Source organism: Pleurodeles waltl, chromosome 2_1, assembly GCF_031143425.1.
Source record: "Pleurodeles waltl isolate 20211129_DDA chromosome 2_1, aPleWal1.hap1.20221129, whole genome shotgun sequence".
NCBI lineage: Eukaryota > Metazoa > Chordata > Amphibia > Caudata > Salamandridae > Pleurodeles > Pleurodeles waltl.
The window spans coordinates 611,975,459-611,998,908 of NC_090438.1; the positions used below are offsets into that span (position 1 = coordinate 611,975,459).

A 23,450-nucleotide genomic window follows, 5' to 3' on the forward strand; every position below is an offset into this window, starting at 1 on the left:
GGTGGTGCTACCATGGGCTCCCCCATGGCTGACCATGACTTTGACCGCTGCCACTCTGTCCAGATCCGTGATCCTGTTGGTGGTGGCGGTTTGACCACCGGGGTTGTAATCTGGTGGTCAGACCACCAGGAGTGCAGCGGTCCGACCACCACCACGAGTTTGGCGGTCTGAAGACTGCTAAACCCGTAATGAGGCCCTATATCTATACAATACATTTCAATAAATGTCATTGCTAAATAATATAGTTGGAATACAATATAGATGCAAAAAACCTAACACATTGCCAGCACTGAGAAACAGAGAGTTTGCCTAGATGACACAACCATTTCTAGCCCCAAATAGCAGGAGGGAATGGTCAATGGTCATATATGACTACTTTCTCTCTGCACCCAGGATGTAGAACATCTCACCAACATCTGAAATGCTCCAAGCCTCCCACAACTCATAAGGAGACTAAAGACACATCTCTTCAAGCAACAATACCGTAAACACACAACAATTTACTGGTAAACTATTGTCGAGTTCTTTGGGCTCTTGCCCATTCTTAGTGCTCTTTTGCTTCCCAATTGTTTTTGCACTATAGAAGTACCACTACATAGATGCATAATAGAGAATCAATATCCTGGTGCAGTATTCTCTGGTGGAAGTTTCATCAGTGGACCAATTACAAATAATTTCGAATGAATAGCTATGGTGAAATTCACCTGGTTTTAATTGCTTCTTTGAACAGACGTGCCTCTTTTTATGTGGTCAATACCCATTTTTGTGTAATGATGCGTCTGGTTTATGAACTCTCTGCACTGTGGTACAGCTGTCCAGTCCCTAGAGTACGTGCTCTGACCCCACAAATGTGGTAAGATCGACTAATCCCCAATCAGTATATTTACCTTTAGAGTAAGACTATAGTATATGGTACATGAAAAATACCAGTGGCATGGAAACTTAAATGCCATCCTGGACTTCAGCAGATATTGTGACATCCACCAACCTGGCAAGGAATACATGGTGTAAGGCCTACTTGTGAAGCCTGACTTCTACAACTTTAAACATGCAGACAGTTCTGTCAAAAGTGTCTCATTTTAAAAGATAGTGTGTGAACTTTTAAATATTAAGAATGTCACCAATCAGTAGGCCTTGTAGCTAACAAGGTAGGGAGTTTAGTATTTGAAATTGAAACATGAAGAAAGCATGTTCCTGCGGTGATTGCGTCCCAAAATATATATTCACTGGATAGGTGCTGGAACTTTTCCATTAAACAAGCTAATTGTTTCAATGTTATTTATGTAACTTTGGTTTGGAATGAACTTCAAACTCTATTTGATTACTCTTTTGTTAATATTTATTAAGCTGCAGACCAAAGGTGGAGTTGGATTTTTGATAAATGCACAGAAAAATGTACTTTTAGAAGATTCAGCAGGCGAATTACAATTATCCTAACTGCAGCTGGCCTGTCAATGCTGCCTGCTGCTCCCAGAGCAGAGGCAATGGCTTGGTTCTGGCAGGATGGCCTGGGTGAGGAATGTGACTCAGCTTAACCCAGGAAGGACAGGAACAGGGGTGCAGGATCTTCACTAACTGGAAAGTGATCAGGTGAAAATTTGTACATTTATTGTTTTGTGACAAGGGAAGCTTGCAGAATGGATATTTTACTCCCAGAATACAGTTTATCTCTCTTGGCTTTAGTTTCAGTGGAAAATGGAGCTTACCCCGGAACTATTTTGGAGTGATTGTATGTGAGGGGACTGCTCTTTAAATTAGACACACCCCTAGGTGTGCCACGAGCTCCTTCTGGGGGCTGAAGGATTCTGCCATGTTGGATTTGACAAAGAATGGTTCACTCTGACATAGATTACAGTCAGAAAAACAGATGTGCTGTAGAACTGGGGAGGTCTACCAGTGGGAACTTTTACACATTGGTCAGGGTATGTTCAGAAGTCACCCACTAGTTAGTGAATTGAACAGAAGCAGCACTTCACCACCAGCTCCTCAAAATACTTTCTAGACCTGTGGCAGAGCAGAAGAGGACTGAACCTACTGTCTGTGACCTATGTGATGACTGGAAGGGCTCACCTGCTCTCACTTGCACCCAGAACTGAGGGGTGGACACCAAATGGTCAGTTGACAGACTTCCTGTGTGTCCACAGGGACACAGCGTGCTGCAAGAGGCCTTTTTGTGAAGTGACCAGATGACCACTTACATCTGTACCTGGACTGGATCCTTCTGGCAGCCTCTACTGGACTGATGACTAACCCCTACGTTTTCTTGTTGGGGTCCTAGGAGACTTACAACTGACACAGAGGAGAATCTCCGGGGAGTTAGAAAATATTTGCACTTCCAAGACCCCCAGAGCTTCGGAGGACCTTGTGGCAAAGGTATCTGATTTGAAGAGGAGTTCATCAGATATGGCTTCTGGCCCATCCCACTGGATAGTTTTGAGCTCCAAAATAGAAACCACATCTGAAAGTATAAATATTAATCAGGTGAAAGCACAAAAAGTATCTAACCGACTAGAGGACTTCACAAAATTTGAATTTGCCAGCCCAGACCATTTCATGCCAAAACCAACACCTTCAGTGGGATCTTGTCCAAAGGCTACTTGACTTCAATGGGACATTGTTGCATAAAACCTTTAACCTTGACCTATTGGTTGATTTTTACTTCCATGAACAAGTCAGGAGGTAACAATGTTGACTGGTGCGCCCCACTTGGTTTAGCCGACCTTCGTTTTATTGCCGTCAGCCTGAAATTGTGCATAGGTCCTGTTCCTTTGTGAATAGTGACTTCTGATTAGCACTTTACTTTTGTTTGGTGTATTTTGCCCTAAAACATGAAAAATTCAGATCTCCGGTCCCCCTAAGTGGATTTGTTGCCATTTTTCTGATTCATTTTTTTCTTAATTTTAGAAAATGGTTGTTTGATTCTATTGTGTTGTATTTTGGCTATTAGCCTATCTTAGTTGGGGAATATGTTTTACACATTCTCCTAAGGTTTAAAGTATTGAAATTGTATGCGTAACCGAACAGGATTTTGGAATTATTACTTGGCAAGGACTCACATCCTCTCCAACTAATAATCAATTTTTCTTACATGTTCATTGCCTCTATTTATTTCAGTTGCTTTTTTGTGTAAAATAAGCAAATGATGCTTTTTCTGAACACAAATGTCTATGACCACATCTTATAAGCAGATACACTTATGAAAACCTGTAAATTAGGCCAACTTGATTTTCTCTAAAGCAACCAGGTTTTGAAAATGAAAATAAAAAGTGTATTGCAGAAACCAATTTCTCTAATGATAACTTATGTTTATATTGTGGTTAGCTTACCTCTACAATTTAGCCATTCCAAAGCACTGCAAATAGCAATGGCCATGTCGCAGAAACTTAACATTGGTTCGAAAAAAAAATTACTGATCGAATTGCACTATTTTGGGTGGTTGTAATAGGCATTTGAATCAGAGCAAAACAGGAATCAAACTATTTTGACATTATTAATGTTGTTTAAATATTTAGAAGTGGACAGTGAACATTCCTTCGACTTTTTAACTATGTTTGAAACAAAATCATTTTGTTGGTTTTTAATTACATGGGTAGAAGAAATAGTTCACAATCAGTTCGAATTAATTGTTTAAAAAATTATTATTTGTGGATTAGTTTAGTCCTTGTCAAAATCCAATTGACTCACTTAAAATGATGTATAAGCAATTTAAATGTTAATAGGGGTTTGTTGCCTTCTCCACTTCTACTCTGATTAGCCATTTTTTTCTTGTTCTGTGCAGGAGTGAAATCTGTTTGCTACGTTATATATTGCACAACCATCAAAACTGGTGCTCAAGGACCCAAATCCCTTTACTGGAAATACTGAATTCTAATTTCTTATCGTCAAGACTATGGCTATGTATACTTTTTACCACACTATCGAAAACTTCCATGGGACTCCTTGCACAACATTCAACATGAAATAAAACTCAAAAGCAGAGCCAAACCGGTTGTTCATATACCACGCCCGATACCTCACTTCATGAAGGAAACTTTGGAACAAGAGTTTAGTAAATTACCGGAATTCATTGTAATTCAGCCCATAGTTTTTTTGAATGGTTGGCTCTGATAGTCCTAACTACCAAAGCCAATGGATGAAACATATGCATATGTTTTAATTTACATAGCCTTAGTGAGAACATTTGGGTGCAGAGACACCCTTTGCCTCAAATAACTGAAATGCTAAGCACAAGGGTGAGGTAAGTTGCTTCACTGTCATCGACCTTTTGATGGTGTATCATACGGCTCAGTTGCTTCCTAACTCAAGAGCACTAGCTTCTTTCACAACACCAGTTGGGACATACTAATGTTTTGTGCTAACACCCTAGAATATGATCTGGCCCTATGTGAAGTTTTAAGGAGATTGACAAATGGAGGTTTCACTGAGAAGAGAGAAAAATGTAAATTGAGAAGGAGTGCAGTAGATTACCTTGGTCACACCATTTCTAAAGAAAGATTTACACCTAAGACAAGTGTTTTAGTTGCGGTTCTGTTTTTAAAAATATATTTTTATTTTAGTAAACAGATGCTCAGTATGTAACATATGATTCAGTTTCAAGCATGAAATATAATTCTTGGCCAAAGGAGAGAGGGCACAGAATGTCAATACGTCACAAATGCAAGACAGCAATAGCAGTCTTAAGGCTCCCCATCCTATGAAAAAGAAAGTGTCCAAATGCTTCTTACGTTAAGTGCAATATATGTCTAAATATATTTTAAAAAAATCACAGCCATCAATGAGATTCTACGTAGAGTATTAAGAAAAAGTTTTCATTTCAAGTGGGAATATATTTGTCAAAAGGCATTTGACTTGATAGAGAAGGTCATCGCTAATGCACCATCCTTGGGAGTTTTTTACATCAGAAGAAAAACCATTGTCACAACCGATGAGAGCAACAACGGTATATGTGTCACACTGTCAAAATTTGTTGATGGCTAGGAAAGGATCATAGCTTTTGCCTCCCAGTGTCTCTCAAAAGCTGATCCTAACTAGTCAGTGATTAGCAAGGAGGTGCTAACATTATTTTTGGCTCTGAATCATTTCAAGTTTTATCTTTTGGGTATACCTTTCACAATGTACACTGATCACTAATGTTCATGTTTTCTGCTAAGGGACCTTCAAACAGTACCCCACATAATGCAAAGTGGATACTAGGTGTTGATGGTTTCTTCTTAAAGCTATAATATGATCCTGGGAATTAAAATGTAGCAGCAACTTTTCTCAGCCAGACCTTCATTAGATAAAATGAAATTGGAGAACCACTTGATTTCTCAATAATAGAAGTGCACAAATCACTAATGTTCATGTTTTCTGCTACGGGACCTTCAAACAGTGCCCCACATAATGCAAAGTGGATAGTAGGTGTGGACAGTTTCTTATATATGCTAGAATATGATCTTGGGAATCAAAATTTAGCAGCAAATTTCTTATCCAGTCCTTCATTAGCTGAAATCAAATGTGTGAACCCCTTGATTTCCTAATACTAGAAGTGCATTACTTTGCTGGGTTGGAGTCTGAATGGGAAAAAGACAAAGAGCCTAATTTAAAGTTTACAGATGAGGTTACTCAGTCACAAACGTGAAGGATATCCCATCAACCACGTTAGGGGTCCCTTTATAGCCTATGAATCTTGTAATACTGTGTATGGGATATCTGTCACATTTGTGATGGAGTAACCCATCCGCTAAACTCCAAATTCAGCCCCTAAGTCCGTGTGCACATAAAAGAGTACAGTGTCTAAGAATGGAAAAAGAGGTGCATGGATATTGAGGAAGATTTAAGAGACTTTGGGGAAATCAGGAATGAACTAAACATACATAATGAGATAATTCTGAAAAACAAACAAACAATCCCCCCAAATGATTTTAAAAATTAGATCATGGAACTGGCCCATGAGGGTCACTCATGCAGAAACCTAACCAAAGGCAGACTCAGGTGCATATACTGTTTTCCCAAAATAGATGTTTACATTAAGCAAAAAGTGAAGGATTGTTGTGAGTGTGCTTGGTGCAACAAGAATAATTTAGTTCAAGTGTAAAGTACATTTATCATCGTAACTGTCCCAATGAAAGCTTGAGACAAGTCGGCTCTGACATTATTAGTCTAATCAATAGCCTGGGAGAGCACACTCCCATTACCATTCACGCTGGATTTTTACAAGGATGATAGAATCAGATCAAAATGAGAACCTTATGAACTTCTTACGAACAGTTTTTACTTGGAAGCCATTCCATCCATCTTGGTCACAGATAATAGGACTGAGTATACTTGCACGAGATAAAGAGTTTTTAAACTAAACTAATCACAAGCATGAGAATACAGCTTTGTATTGCCATAGAGCCAATGAGTTGTATGGGAGGGCAAACTGCATGCTTAAAAGGATAATGCAGTTATCATGCATCAATGGTCAATGGAGAAAATGTTATAAGAATTGCTATGGTCATACCTCAACACGCCCAATTTGATCACTGGTTTTTCACGAATTGTATCTTTGAATAGTAGGAATCCTTAAACTAAACTGGTGTCCGGGGTTGGATGAGAGAAGGTGAAAGAGTAATCACAGACCTTGTTGAATGTAAAGATAGAAAGGGTCTTAGATCTTGATGTATCTGAAGATAAATTAAAAAAGTATCAAGAAAAATACAAATCCAGGTACAAATTAAAACATGGAGACAGGAAACAATATTGTGCAGTGGATGATTGGGTATTAGTCAAGAGACCAGAAGGGAATGTGGGTAATGGAAGAAAATACTGCAAACCTATGTGCATTATTGAAATAAAATGCAATGTGTTGAAAAGTTGAAAATGGTCAAATGTGGACGAGAGTATGGATAGACTCAAAATCTTGTGATGAAGAACTTAAAGAGAAAATGAATTGTACAAATGATTTTGAGAATAACACCAGACACAGCTCTAAAGTTGTCTCCAAAAGATGCAGAAATTCCCCTTCATGCCATAAAGACTTTGAAATGAGATATATGTATTTTGTCTTGGGATATTCTCTATCTAAAGGAGGGTAGGTTAAAAGTGCGTCATGTATTATCAATTATTGCAATACCATAATATAAATATTTCCATGATAGTACAATCCTTGTTGGCCCCCCTCTTTCCACTTGGTATGTCTGACTGTTTAGTTTGGAACAAATGGTTTACCTCAGAAAATGATTTACTCCAGGGTGTGTTACCTGAGGTGGGAGAGACTTGAAGATGAAATAAAGCATACATTTATACTGAAGATTAAGAGTAATCATTTCAGTGAGCATAGAGAGACAGTGACTAAGGGCCGTATTTATACTCTGGTTGCGCCGAATTTGCATCGTTTTTTTCGACGCAAATTCGACGCTAAACTAACGCCAACTAACGCCATATTTATACTATGGCGTTAGACGCTTCGGGCGCCAAAGTGCCCGGAGTGTGCGTCATTTTTTAGCGTGAACCCCTTCCTTGCGTTAATGATATGCAAGGGAGGCGTTCCCGTCTTAAAAAATGACTCCCAGGCCTTTACGTGGTATTTATACTCCCGGGCAAAAATGACGCCCGGGAGTGGGCGTGGCCAAAAACGGCGCATTTGCGCCGCTTTTTAACGCCTGGGTCAGGCATGGCGTTAAGGGACAAGTGGGCTCAAAATGAGCCCAGAGTGCCCTCCCCTGCCCCCAGGGACCCCCCCTGCCACCCTTGCCCACCCCAGGAGGACACCCAAGGACAGAGGGACCCATCCCATGGACATTAAGGTAAGTTCAGGTAAGTATTTTTTTTTTTTTTGTGGCATAGGGGGGCCTGATTTGTGCCCCCCTACATGCCACTATGCCCAATGACCATGCCCAGGGGACAGAAGTCCCCTGGGCATGGCCATTGGGCAACGGGGGCATGACTCCTATCTTTACAATGATAGGAGTCATGTTGATGGGGGATGGGCGTCGTTAAAAAATGGCGCAAGTCGGGTTAAGACGATTTTTTCGACGCAACCTGACTTGCCCCATTTTAAGACGCCCATACGCCATTTTCCCCCTACGCCGGCGCTGTCTGGTGTACGTGGTTTTTTTCCACGCACACCAGGCACCGCCGGTCTGGTTGCGCCGGCTAACGCCATTCAATAAATACGGCGCCCGCATGGCGCTTCAGAATGGCGTTAGACGGCGCTAAATTTTTTGACGCTAAACTGCGTTAGCGCAGTTTTGCGTCAAAAAGTATAAATATGGCCCTAATTGTATCATGTGCATCGTGACTTTCATTCTGGGAATGTTTTTAAACAATTACACACCTTAAAGTACCCACCTCGCTTCATAGTTTTAGGTGATCGACATAAAAAGTATGCAATGTAAAAATCACGGTTCACACTAAAACTGGTAAAAAATCTTCTTATTTTTGCAGAAGTATTCTGCTCGCATGCTGCAATACTACTCATAGTTGAGCTTTGAGTTTTTTTCATTGAAAAAACTATGCAACTATGCACAGCCTTTCTCAAGACATAATGGTGTGATCTTTAACATGGCAAGTGCACAACAAAAACAAGGTCACTTAAATAATTCTCATAGCTCTGTGTTAATCACAAATGCTAGCACCTTTGGAATTATCAGTTAGTTAACTACAGTAATTGTTTTATCCATTTTAGAAATAATACCAGCCTTAATTGATATTGCAGTTAGCTGCATTAAAGAGATAGGTTTTGTGAAGGATGTCAATCGAATCGAGGCTACAAGAGAGGATTTTCTTATTCCTAAATTATAGATGCACTGTTAAAAAAAAACTGTGGGTTATGACTACATGCATTTTTGACGAATTACAACTCAGAAAATAAAATGTTATCAGTAATGAAAGTGTATCTTTGTCATTAGGACAAATACTGAGTATTGGTAACTGCCTGCTGTCAAAATGTGATGTATAAGAAAGCATTCCATGGCTAAGATCAAAACATGATTTGAGAAGCATGAAGATAGCAAGTAACTCTAACGATCAGGCTGATAAGAGAATCACCGCCGCAAATCAGAGGGGTAAACGTCTTAAAAAGAACCAGTTTAATTCTATTGCATGTTTTAAGAATTGTCCCTAATCTTAGTGATACAGAAGTTTTTTCTGTGCACTTTGGGCCATATTTATACTTTTTGACGCAAAACTGCGCCAACGCAGTTTTGCGCCAAAAAAATTAGCGCCGGCTAACGCCATTCTGAAGCACCATGCGGGCGCCGTATTTATTCAATGAAGTTAGCCGGCGTTAGCCGCCGGCGCTGTCTGGTGTGCGTTGAAAAAAACGACGTACACCAGCCAGCGCCGGCGTAGGGGGAAAATGGCGTATGGGCGTCCACAAATGGTGCAAGTCAGGCTGAGGCAAAAAAATCGCCACAACCCGATTTGCGCCATTTTTTTACGACGCCCATCCCCCATTGAAATGACGCCTGTCTTAGCAAAGACAGGAGTCATGCCCCCTTGCCCAATGGCCATGCCCAGGGGACTTCTGTCCCCTGGGCATGGTCATTGGGCATAGTGGCATGTAGGGGGGCACAAATCAGGCCCCCCTATGCCACCATTTTTTTTTTTTTAAATACTTACCTGGACTTACCTTAATGTCCCTGGGGTGGGTCCCTCCATCCTTGGGTGTCCTCCTGGGGTGGGCAAGGGTGGCAGGGGGTGTCCCTGGGGGCAGGGGAGGGCACCTCTGGGCTCATTCTGAGCCCACAGGTCCCTTAACGCCTGCCCTGACCCAGGCGCTAAAATCCGGCACTAATGCGGGTTTTTTAGACCCGCCCACTCCCGGGTGTAATTTTTGCCCGGGAGTATAAATACGATGCATATGCATCGGAGTCATTTTTTAAGACGGGAACGCCTACCTTGCATATCATTAACGCAAGGAAGGTGTTCACGCAAAAAAATGACGCTAACTCCATGAACTTTGGCGCTAGACGCGTCTAACGCCAAAGTATAAATATGGAGTTAGTTTTGCGTCGAATTTGCGTCGAAAAAAACGACGCAAATTCGGCGCAAACGGAGTATAAATATGCCCCTTTGTCTCTAATGACTGTGCTGGGGAATTCTCCTAATTTCATGGAATGTTCACAGTTTAAAAGGCTTACTCTGAACCACCTCTGTTGGTAAAGCAGCGTCATTTTATTTCAGCAATCTTTCAAAGGCGATGAACCTGCCATTCTAGACTTTCATTGTGAGTGGAAACCAGATCAGCTAAGATGAGGGGTTCCGTTTCTGAAGGCTTAATTAACATGATACATAAGAACGTAAAATCAAGTAGCACAGCCATTTTGCTTGACAATTGGTTATTCTTACTTCTTCTTTTGACACTATCCTAAAATCAGAAGTAATATGTACTAATATTTATTACAATGTAATTGTAAAATACTCTAAATTTCTAGTGGCCATCCAGTGCTGGGTAAAGGTTTTGAGGATAAGCAGCCTGAGGCGCTATTTACTTTAAGAGGTCATTTTAATAAAAAAAAAGAATCTCCTCCTTTCATGTAGCTACAAGTAGGGAACAGGGAGGTTGATTTTGTGATTATCTTTAGTATCCCTGAACAGATATTTTCTGTGAAACTAAGCAGTACTTATAGGCTAGTGTTTGCTAATTTTCTGGAGGAATGGAACTTTATATGGTCAAAGGCTGGTATCATGTGCTGGCAGTGGGGCTATTCCTTTTGAACCAGGGTTGAGTTGATCGCACCTTAAAAGAGATGCAGCAAGTACACATTTCTTAACTTCACCAGTGACGGGAAGGTTAGCTTAGGTAAGAAGTGCTTTCTGGACCTGTGTAAAAGTCAGTACGGCCATGTCCACGTACTTAGAAGTTTACTTAAAAGTTTGCTACACAATACAAATTGCTGAATACAATGAGCTGGGAAATATTTATTCCCATAATTAAAATATCCCTAAAACAATTAATTACGGTACATCGTTTTATGCAATCAGGCAGTTTATTGAAACTGAAAGAGTAGTAAATCAATATATAGTATTGAGACTAGGCATTCATTATAAAATGCGTTACATGTTAAACAGAGGTGTTAATTTCTGCCACTGCCAATCTCATTCACCTAATCATTATCTAATTATGTTCCTCCTAATACTAGAGACAAAGAAATCTCTTAAACCAATAATTAAGAGGCTAAGTTAAGGATGGTGAATCAGGCATTTGGTTTTTTATTCACACTCCATTCAGAAAAGTATGAAGTGGATTTTGTATTTGTTTAACCCAAGAGATATTAACGTATTCATCTATTTAAAAAGTAATGATTTTAATGTGCAATATGTGTATTTTGGGGAAATCGTCTGATAGAAGATAAGAAAAAGGGATCGGCCTGCTTTTTCCACCAGTGCAGTGCTTATGTGATATGTCTTAGGGCCTGATTAACAGGATAAAATGGAATTTGTAATAGGGCGATGGATAACTCACACGTTTTTTAGGGAGTATCCCATCTGCCAAGATCAAAATCAGGCCCTTAGTATTTACAATTTACAGGAGCTAAATTCATCAGTCTTGGATGGACTACAAGATGGAAGACAGCATGAGAAATTGCAAACTTTGCACTGATGTAAAGTTCTGCTGTGTTTAAAGAATAAACAGGCGTCTTTATTTTATCTACTGTTTAAATTTTAACATCGTGTGAGACAAAATCATTTAGTTACAGGCTGTGCACATACTGCATAACCGGTCTGTTCTTTTTTATTTTGTTCATGGATTTTTTTTTTAAAGTCGCGATTACATGTAAAAACATAAGCGAACAAACATGGTATATGTATTTATCAATGGCGCCACAATCAATTGTTGCCAAGGTACAAAAAAGGCTTTCAGGTCCGCATTTTGGTTGCTCCGTTCCATATTACAAAGACAGGTAAAAGGAGCAAAATAGATTCGCCCTCTTCCACGGTACCGGTGCAAAGTTTTTTTTACTATGGTCCAACATGTCAGCAACCGGTGCCAAAGTCATTCAGCTGCCCTGCTGTAGATCACCAGCGGTGGCAGAGCCTCCAGAAATGAGGGGGGCTCGTATAGAAATAATAGTAAATTCAAAAAGACTATTAAAAGACTGACCAGATTCAAAATGTTGCCTTCATTAGTTAAGCATCATAATTAGTTGAGCGATTAAGTTTTTCTCAATTTGGAGCATGTATTATTATTGTTATTATTATTATTATTAATAATGATCATGTCTTGGTTCCTAATAGTGCTAAATTAAGGTACGTATGTCTACACATACAGATCTCACCTGAAAAGCGTCTAGGCGCTTGATTCACAAGTAGCTCGCGTCTGTCTTTCAATCATCTGAGGGAGAAAGTCAAATTACAGAACTCAACGACGAATTAGACCGCTGAGCACGACTCGAACCTGTGCTTTACGGCTCTCTAAACAGGAGCGGATACCTGAGCTCCACCCGACTCTACCTTACGCCCTCACAGCGCTCTCCCAAGGGCATTTCTATGGAACGGGCCTAAGTGAGATTGTCAAATATTAATTTCGGTGATCCTTTTTTTCCAGATAGCAGCAGTGAAACACTGTTTTTATTGCAGCTGCGTTGCTCAATGAATTGAACGCTGACCTCTAACAAATGTGCCCCCCTGCAGGTTACTAATTCCAATTCTAACTCGATCGTCTTCACCTTACAGTCTTCCGAGGAAGTTAAATAAAGTAACATAAATGGGGTGATGGTGGCGCCTGTTCTTTACAGTGCTTGGAAACGGTAGATGTGAGGAGTGAAGAACTATCTATAAAAACGATTATTTTTCAAATAAAGGAGGCTTCTAGAGGTTGTAAGAAAATACAGTACTGCACATGTCTGCTCTCGACATTTTATGGATAACCAACTGGAAATGAATCGAATTTGTCGATTAAATGCTATGTAATGCCCTTACAAGCAGAGCATGTCACAAGCGATCTAAAAGTACAGTTGGGGACTCAAAACACGAATCCCGTGAAAATGTTGCCCCACTCTCTGCGCATGGTTGTCCTAGAGGTACGCTATATTCACCTACGTGAAAGATACACAAACACTTCGAGTACTCACCTGTCACCACTAACCTGGTGCCAGTTCCAAAGTGCTTCACGCCAGTCACACAGCGCTACACCCTCTTACAAAAACTGCAGACCCTGCACAGCACACGCAGTGCGTGAGGGGCCACTCGGCACTCCGCGCACAAGTGAGAGCGGAACAGAGAGATCAAAAGTCACTCAGACCACAGCACACTGCAGCGCCGCGGTTCCGAGCCGCAATCCACCGTGAAGTCCGGTTATCTGTGGATCCTACGTAGGTTATACTTTGAATTGTGCGAAACACTTCATACATTGAGGTGGACTAGCCACTAAAAGACCCAGGCTCCAGTCGGTCGCCAGGCTGTGGCTGAGCTCCAGGTCTTCTTCACCCCTCGAACCCAAAACGGATCGAGCTTTCACACGGCTGCTGTCTGTCGCTCCAGCTGCCACCTCCTGTGCCAAGAAATAAAGACGAAGCTTTGATGACAAACCTTTGATGTAAAATGGACAAGAGAAAAAGATACCCATCAACCTGCCCTACTGCACAGTGTTAAACAAGAAAGGCACCCTGCTTGATGACATTGTGTGATCGAGGCAACTATGTCAACAAGGCTTCTTTCTTTTCATTATCACAGGGAGCCTTCAAATACACGCAGCCAGGATTTGCATACAAATCACCTTTATTGTTTGTGTACTGAAATGCAATGTTGCCACATATATGGAGTACACATGATAGCCGATTTGGCTTTTTACTTCACTGAATGCATTGCTGCGGAGAGGAAGAGGGGCAGGAATACTTTTAAGTTATTGTTTAAAAAAAATATAACTACTTCTCAATGAAGTGATATAATCTGAAGTGCAAGCTGAAAAATACATGTTTTTGTAATTTTGACTTTAATTTTGAAGCGAGTTCATCATAGTTTAACTCAATGTTTGATGCATGACTTACATGGCAAATATTTTCAGGGCTTGGCTCGTGCAAGGGATCTTAGAACAAAGTCAGACCCTTGGCTTAGCTTGACTCTGGCTCCGCTCAATGTTTCTTCTATGACTTATATGCCAAATATTTTGAGGGCTTGGCTCGTGCAAGGGATCTTAGAGCTAGGCCAGACCATTGGTGGGCTCTGGCTCGGCTATCCTAGTTCATTTGTTGACTTGCCCACCTCATAGGCCATTATTTAGAACACCAGTATGCTCATTTACACCTACTCGAGAACTGCCATCTTTATTGGTGCGCATCAGGACCGCAGTGGAAAAAACACCATGGTTAAAGAGAGTTTACCTGATAAGTGACATGGGAAACCCATATGGCATGCACAAAAAATATATGCTATTACTAACAAGAAAATATTTATGGTACATATTGCCTTTTTTGCACATATGTGGATACTTAGGACCCAATTTAGAGTTTGGCATATGGGTTACTCCATCACAAACTTGATGGATATCCTTTTGCCATATTACAAGTGCATTATATCCCACTGCATTGTAATAAGGAAAACAGGATACCTGCTACATTTATGACTGAGTAACCCGTCTGCCAAACTCTAAATGAGGCCCTTAGAAGCCGTCCATAACCAGAGGTGTTTGGTACCAGAATTAATTTTTTGTCACAACATATTCTGACATAATATTGTGTTACAAATATTGTTTACAAAAATATCACCAGCCCCATTGGAGTTTAAAAAAAACCTACACATGGTGGCATAACATTTTTGTAAATGATATTTAGGACACACATTTATGTCAGATTACATTTCTGTAGATGAAATATTGATGTACAAACCACAAGAGGTATGGTAATCTCCAATATACATAAAATGACTGTTAGAAATGGGGTCTTTAGTTGGCAGTCAGGTTACTCCCTGTCCAAGCAAGGACCCTCACTCTAGTCAGGGTAAAGGAGAATCATCCTCAGCTAACCCCCCCTCTCGCCCCCTTGGTAGCTTGGCACGAGCAGACAGGCTTAACTTCAGAGTGCTAGGTGTAAAGTATTTGTACCAAACACACAGTAACTTAATGAAAACACTACAAAATGACACAACACAAGTGTAGAGAAACAGAAAATATTTATCTAAACAAAACAAGACCAAAACGACAAAAATCTACAATACACAAGTAAAGTTATCAATTAAATACCAAAAAGAGTCTTCATCTAATTTTAAACACACATTAACACTATTAGCATGAAAAGGTATCTTGGGCACGTCAAAAATAACCCCGCACAGGTGAGGGTGCGTCAAAAAGGGCTTGAAATGTCGTTTCTCCTTTAGTCGGGTCGGCGTGCCTAGTTACTTCTCTCCGCAGGAGAGCGGTGTGTCGATTCAGTCAGCACTCTCGGGTCCGGGCACGCCTTATGTCGTTTTTACATGCCTAACGGTGTTTGCATCAGAAATTCAGCTGCACAATGGTCCGAAAACCACGCAGCGCGGGTTGTGATCTCACCAGCCTCCGTCAGCGATGCTGCGCATCATTTCTCCAGCCGCGGGCGTCGATCTTCCAGTCGCGTTGCAGGCGAGCATCGATTTTCAGTTGCAAAGCCGGCGACACGTCAATTTTTCAGCTGCAGATCGGAGTCGCTTCGATCTTTTCCCCGCACGGAGGTCTGTGCGTGGATTCCTCACTCTTGGGATGCCAGCTTCTCCTTTCAGGATCCCAGGAACTGGATGGGCAAAACTTGTCAGAGTTGGAGTCTCTCCAGAGACTCCAGGTGCTGGCAGAGAGAAGTCTTTGGTGTCCCTGAGACTTCAAACAACAGGAGGCAAGCTCTTAATCAAGCCCTTGGAGATCTTCACAAGAAGGAAGGCAACACAAAGTCCCGTCTTTGTCCTCTTAGCACAGTCAGAAGCAGCAGCTGCAGGATAGCTCCACAAATCACAGTCACAGGCAGGGCAGCTCTTCTTCCTCAGCTCTTCAGCTCTTCTCCAGGCAGAGGTTCCTCTTGGTTTCCAGAAATGTTCTAAAGTCTGTGGCTTTGGGTGCCCTTCTTATACCCATTTTGCCCTTTGAAGTAGGCCTACTTCAAAGAAAAATCTCTCTTGTTTGTGAAATCTTGCCTTGCCCAGGACAAGCCCCAGACACAGACTGGGGGGTTGGAGACTGCATTGTGTGAAGGCAGGCACAGCCCTTTCAGGTGTTTCAGGTGTGAATGACATCTCCTCCCCTCCCTCCTAGCACAGATGGCTCATCAGGAAATGCAGACTACTCTCCAGCTCCCTTTGTGTCACTGTCTAATGAGAGGTGCAACCAGCCCAACTGTCAAACTGACCCAGACAGGGAATCCACAAACAGGCAGAGTCTCAGAAATGGTTTAAGCAAGAAAATGCTCACTTTCTAAAAGTGCCATTTTCAAACACACAATCTTAAAATCAACTTTACTAAAAGATGTATTTTTAAATTGTGAGCTCAGAGACCCCAAACTCCACATGTCTATCCACTCCCAAAGGGAATCTACACTTGAATCATATTTAAAGGTAGCCCCCATGTTAACCTATGAGAGGGACAGGTCTTGCAACAGTGAAAAGCTAATTTAGCAGTGTTCACTGTTAGGACATATAAAACACGTTACTATATGTCCTACCTTAACCATACACTGCACCCTGCCCTTGGGGATACCTAGGACCTACCTTAGGGGTGTCTTGCATGTAAGAAAAGGGAAGGTTTATGCTTGGTGAGTGGGTACACTTGCCAAGTCAAAGTTATAGTTAAAACTGCACACACAGACAGTGCAGTGGCAGGTCTGAGACATGATTACAGAGCTACTTATGTGGGTGGCACAACCAGTGCTGCAGACCCACTAGCAGCATTTAATTTATAAGCCTTGGGCACCTCTAGTGCACTGTCATAGGGACTTATTAGTAAATCAAATATGCCGATCATGGATGAACCAATTACATACACATTTTGCATACGAGCAGTTGCACTTTATCACTGGTTAGCAATGGTAAAGTGCCCAGAGTAGCAAAAACAGAGCCCAGCACACATCAACAATCTGGGAAACAGAGGCAAAAAGTTAAGGGAGACCATGCCAAGGGTGAAAAGTCTAACAATGACAGACATCATGTGCAACAGGCATTAGAGTTTGGAAGATGAGGGACATCTTAGGAAGGGAAGACACTACATCTGCCAAAATGTAAATAGCTCCATTAGCAATCAGCGCAGATTAGATACAATTGCACCCCAAAAAAAATCAATCCATGATTGTCTTCCTAAGTTCCAAGTCATCTTCCTGAGGGCAATGCAAGTACCTGCAAAATCAGAATAAGAACTCTGCATGGGTATAAGTGAAAAATGGGTTCCTTAATTGTCTACAGGGCATGTCATTTTAGTGATAATCTGCTGATTCTCATCTCACAGTCAGGCCCTTAGATGTTGTGCTTCATCTTGGTGTTCTCATCGTCCTCAGGTAGGGGCCTCAGGGCTGTCCCACAGGCGGCTATCTCCCACCAAGCTTGCTGTTCTAGAAGAGGATGGTGATTTCCATAACATGGTGCTTCTCTGTTTTTTTAGCATAAGCTCCATGTCTGTTACTCTTGTGCTGCACACTCATTGAATGCACCACTAATACCAATACTAATGCCAGTAAAGTCACTTTGGCATGGAGAAAGTTTGTACCATATGTCAGGTTGAAAAGTCAGGGTTTTGATTTGTAAACATTGCCTGATACTGACTGATTTCCCACCAGGACTCAGATCTAACAACATCTGTGTCACCCAATGAATAATGGGTTCTGCCACATTACAACTCCATATCAGTGGGGCCATAAGCCACGCAGTTAAAAGTCCACACACCAGGAACTTGATATTAGGAATATCAAAGTTTGAGTCTGCAAATGTGTATAGAATACCAAACCGTTAAAATCACCAATGTGTGTAACACCCTCCCCTTTCCACTTGGAAATACCAGTGCCTGATGTAATATAGTAAAGTCCAGGGTAGTATTACAGGAGCATAAACTGACATCATGTTTGTTTTCCTCAGGCCTATCATAACACATGCAGAGAGTCAGGGAGAGAACAAATCGAACAGACCAGAAGGAATCAACCCATACTTTCTCCCTATATATAGAACCAGTGACACAAAAGAGTATGGGGTTTACTTATAATAAGGAGCTGCACACAGGGGAATGTTCCCTGGTGCTCCTTAAAATCACTTGATGAGTAGATGGTGTTTAAGTGCTGTGGAGGGTCGTGTAGTGAGGATGGGGGGTGTTTCCTTTACGGACTAGGTGGTCTCACACACTATATAGTGTCATACTTCATCATTTGCCCACCTAGCCACACCCAGGTAGGACAATGCCACCTGGGCGGACTCAACCTTACCCTAGTTCAGCTGGATCCCACATTTTCCAGACAGTGAAAATTTACGCACTCCCTCCTGTTCTTTTAATGGTGAGGTTGAGTCCGCCCAGGTGGCATTGTCCTACCTGGGTGGGGCTAGGTGGTCAAATGATGAAGCATGACACTATATAGTGTGTGAGACCACCTAGTCCGTAAAGGAAACACCCCCCATCATCACTACACGACCCTCCACAGCACTTAAGCACCATCTACTCATCAAGTGAGATTAAGGAGCACCAGGTAACCTTCCCCTGTGTGCAGCTCCTTATTATAAGTGAACCCCATACTCTTTTGTGTCACTGTTTTCCTCAGGCACTTCATATGGAGAACGAAGGTGCTCATCACCTAGCAATGCCATAGATATAGTTGCAGGCCAGATTCTCTATACCACTGTACTCTGTACTGGGTCTCACAATCTGACAACCACTTTTCCACAAACTATGGATAGATGTGCTGCCAGATAAAATAACTGCAGTGCCAGGGGCAACCAGGCCACCCTCCTACACTCTACCAGTGGTAAATATGCCTTGTCAAGGACCTGCTTATAGGTATATTTTTAATGTTGTATAGGTTAAACGAGAAGATCACAGGGTGGATGAAAAGTTGCGCTAATGATTAAAGATTTTTATAAACCTAAATATAATTGAATATAAAATTTCCATCAGATTCAACAGGTATATGCTTAACAAAACATCAGAAATGGGAGTTTGCTGTGGTACTTTGCATTGAGAGTTCGCAGGTGAAAATGCTAATGTTCACTTTCTGGAATCTTTCAAAAAGGAATGTCCTCAAGCAGTGAATGGCTACATGGGAGACATTTGTGAGTGTGTCTGTTCTCTCCTGAAGTAGTTTCTGGTAAAGAGTATCAAATGTATTTGAGAGGTTCAAATGAATGAGCTTTGCTAGACAGCCTTTGTCATCCCATTAAAGGCCTCTTTCAGGTATGAACATTTTTGCAGTCTTGGGGATTTGTATTCTGTCTGTAGTGACTTCTTGCTCTGGAAGAGGCATGTTTTAAATCTTGGTGTGCGTTGGATAAGGGACATGATATTTATTTAATTTCAAATCAAGTTTTATATGTTTAGATGACAAGTGATGTCTCCTTTCTGCTGCAACTTGTTTTTGGCAGAGACATTTAAAGGCATGGGCAAAGTGGGGAGGTGCCCAGGGTCCCCACCGTGCAGGGGCTCCCAGGGAAAGTGAATTTTCACTCTGTTTTACTTCTAGCTGTTCTATTCTCCTACCTAAACCTCTCTACCTCTCTGCCTACCTCTACCTCTGACTCTGCCTAACTATCTCTATCCTCTTAACATTTGTTTGGGTCCTAGGCAAAACATATTTCCTCTGTTTTTGTGTGAACCTGTTAAAGCCTAATCTATCATAATACATTGGTGATAACATTTAAATTAGATATTTAATGGGTTCCCTAAAATATGTTTTACCCGAGGCCCCTAAAATCCATAAGATAACACTGGCTTTGGGGCCTACATTCTGAGGGTGGGAGTGCCTGGACAGTGAGAAATTGTGCACAGAGGCATTTGCATTGCTCTGAATAAATGTGTTACCTGTGTTGATGATATCGCGTAGGCTCTCATTGTCCTAATGAGACTACTGGATTTTGAGCGGCAAGATCGTTCACAGTGGATGACACTTGTCACTCTAAATCCGGGTTTTGCTCCGGCTAACTAGCAGTGCCTCACCTCTCCCAAGTGGAAGAGACAATTGGGCAGCCGTGCGCATGACATCTTAGTACTTCCCAGGGAAGTCGTGGTCACTCAGGTCACAACCGGTTCTCTCATGCACAATACTGTCTCATATATAAATGACAAAGGCAGTTTAAGTTTTAAGGATTGGTTTAATAAAACGTCTGCATTTTGGATAGCAAAGCGTGAGCTGCAATAACCAGAACTATACAACACAGTAAGATTAAAATAGTAACGATGAGAGTAAAGCACAAGAATAAAGCTATCATAGTGCCGCTAGATTAGTTTCTCTCTAAGTTATAGTTCGAGCACAGCATGTAAAGCTCTAAGCCTGCCTTTCAGGTTCCCCCGGGAGGACATCAACCCTCATACCTGAGCAAAGGCCTGTAATCTGCATCAGCATCTGCAACGGGGCATTCAGCATCTAGTTGTAGGTTCCTGGCTGGAATCTCCCTCTTGACCTATACTAGGACTAGGCAGTGTTTTATAACTAACACGCAGAAGTTCTAAGAAAATGTCCCTACGTAGGGATGTGTATTTTCTACGAAGGCTGGAGACTAAACTTCTACCACGTTTACCGGCAATGTACAGACTGAAGCCTTGACTGAAGCACAGAGTGATAAAGAATGCATTATTTGAGAACACAGTGCAAAGCTAAACAGTGTGATAAAAGAAATTAAAACAAGACCGTAAAACTGGTTATTGTAAAATAACAGTACAAAGCTGAATAAAATATATGTAGGGCAAAGTGCACAGCAACCAAGGGCCAGATGTAGCAAAACTCCAAATTGCGAGTTGCAATTTGCGAGTCCCAGCGACTCGCAAATTGCAACTCGCAATTTGGAATGCAGAAAGGTGTCACAGACACCTTCTGCGAGTTGCTATGGGGTCGCAAAGACCCACCTCATTAATATTAATGAGGTGGGTCGCAATTTGCGACCCCATAGCGAGTCAGGGCACTCGCGGGGATGGTGGCCTGCTGGAGACAGCAGACCACCATGTCCGTGACTGCTTTTAAATTAAGCAGTCTTTTTTTTTCAAAGTGTAGCCCGTTTTCCTTAAAGGAAAACGAGCTGCACTTTGAAAAAAACCCGAAACCTTTAGTTTCGGTATTTTTCAGGGCAGGTAGTGGTCCCTTGGACCACTGCCTGCTCTGAAAAATTATTATTTTTTCCAGACACAAAGGGGAAGGGGTCCCATGGGGACCCCTTCCCGTTTGCGCCTGGGTTACCATCCACTTCAAGTGGATGGTAACTGCGCTTTCATTTGCGACCGCAATCGCGGTCGCAAATGAAAATGCATAGCATTGTGAGTCGCAAAAAGGAAGGGAACGCCCCTTCCTATTTGCGAGTCGGACATGCATTTTGCGAGTCGGATCCGACTCGCAAAATGCATTTCTACATAGCACAGAGGCTTTTGCGACTCGCAAACTGCGATTTTCGCCGTTTGCGACTCGCAAAACCCTTGCTACATCTGGCCCCTAGTGTGTTAAACTAACGTGCATGAAGCTATATTAAAAAAGGCTACACTACACTGAAAGACTTGAAGAACTTTGGCCCCATGGAGTAGCTTGAGGTAGCAACTCAAAGACTAAGGGCCTGATTTAGCATTTGGCGTAGAGGTTACTCTTTCACAATGGCAACAGATATCCCGCCAGCCAAAATCTAAATCCCATTGTTTTCAGTGGGATTTAAATTTTTGCGGACAGGATATTCGTCACCATTGTGACAGAGTAACCCCTTTGCAGAAATCTAAATCAGTCCCTATGTCTGAATTGACTGCATTCATTGGTAGCAGTTTATTACATTGATCAGAATCTAGTTCAGTTTATTGCTAATACCAAGGCATTACTCCAAGTGCTACGTTAAACTCTGGAAGAAAACCTTTTAACTTTTAAAGGCTTGCATTGGAGCAGCGGCCGCTTATTCAAGAAGGAGACAAACTCCTTAAATAGTAATCTTTACCCCACTGAGAAATGCTGTTCTCTCCCAATCATTGACTGCAAGCATCATGCATTGCGGGGCAACATCGTAGAGCCATTGTTTGAGACAAGCCATCATTACTGCTAGCTAGACTTGCTTAATCTCAATGAACCTTACAACAGAAGAACCAGTTGAGAGAAGGATTGACTAGCACCTGTCTGCCAACCTTTCATCAAGCCTAGGCCTTTGAAAGGCACTCTCCGGTCACTGGAGACTCTTGTTTTGATTTTGCTTCATACACTGAATAAATTAATCCCGCTCACTTTTCTTTGTTCACAGCCCTCAGACTTTTCCTCAACAACAGGCTCTCGGTCTGAAAGTAGAATGCTTGACAGACCCAATACTCAATTTCATTTCTGTTGAGCCTCTCTGTGGTGGCAGAAACATGGCTGAGTTTGATGGTAGAGCAGGAATTCCCTGGCAGGCATTTTGTAAGAAATTAGATTATCTGTTGAAGAGGATGAGCACCCACTCAAAGAACAATCTCAGTCTCTCGTAAACACATCTAAAAATGGCAAGAGTACAATTGAGTTAATTATCACTCAGTATATAAAAATATTATAATTGTGTGCAATTTAAATAAGTATAAGCTGTGCAATATGCAGGTTGGATTGAAATGTCAACAGGTTAGAACGAAACTGCCTGACTATAGCTTATTCAGAGCGCATGGAAATCAGCAGAGATATGTTATGCATTATATCAAATGTGTATTTATTTAGAGCCAGCGTAGCTGGGTGTTGAAAAATCTTTAGCTGCTTCTCAATCGGTCAGAGTTTTAAATCATGTGATATAGAGTTCCTATGTAAAATTTACTCCACGGCTTTAATTGCCCTTTTATTTTTATCCTGCTTCTCATAGTTCAAGTAGAGTATTGTGTTAATTATGTGTTAATCTTTCAGCACCAGACCAGCCTTCGTCTGCAGCCATTAGCCCTAGCTTTTTCTTTCACTGACAGTGAAAAAGAGGTGTAATGGACTGTGATATGCCAGACGCTTCTACATTTCTCTCTGGTGTAAAGGCATCACCAAAGACTTTATAGAGATCAGATTGCAATTAAATACACTACTCACTACGTTACAAACGTGTTAGACGCTTTATGAGGGATACCTACTGACAAACACATCAAAAAGGACAATATTCATACATTAAAATATGGTAGACTTGTCTGACCATTTAGGCTGGTGCAGAACTGATAAAATGCGCCGTAATCATATTCTCAGACACTTCTAGCTTTCCATAGATTTCTTTTAACATACGGTAATCCCACATGGTATGACAAACATATTGTGAAATATTACTACCCATAAAGATGCCTAAAAGTGTACCAACTCAGGTAAGGAATTTTTTACTCTCCATGCCACATATTTTAATGTATTGTTCTACATTTAGCAATATTATGTCCCCAAAATGCAGTTATGTTA

General features: G+C 41.5%; 1 protein-coding gene across 1 annotated transcript in view; it reads right to left on the reverse strand.

The window, feature by feature from the left end:
- TARP (TCR gamma alternate reading frame protein) overlaps positions 1-23,450 on the reverse strand; it is a 170,846-nt gene that overhangs the window by 31,083 nt on the left and 116,313 nt on the right. Inside the window, exons 3-4 of the mRNA XM_069208187.1 lie at positions 13,318-13,497; positions 2,288-2,458 (exon numbers count right to left, since the gene is read on the reverse strand). Of these exons, the coding sequence (XP_069064288.1) occupies positions 2,288-2,458; positions 13,318-13,497 (351 nt within the window). The remainder of the gene's footprint in view (positions 1-2,287; positions 2,459-13,317; positions 13,498-23,450) is intronic.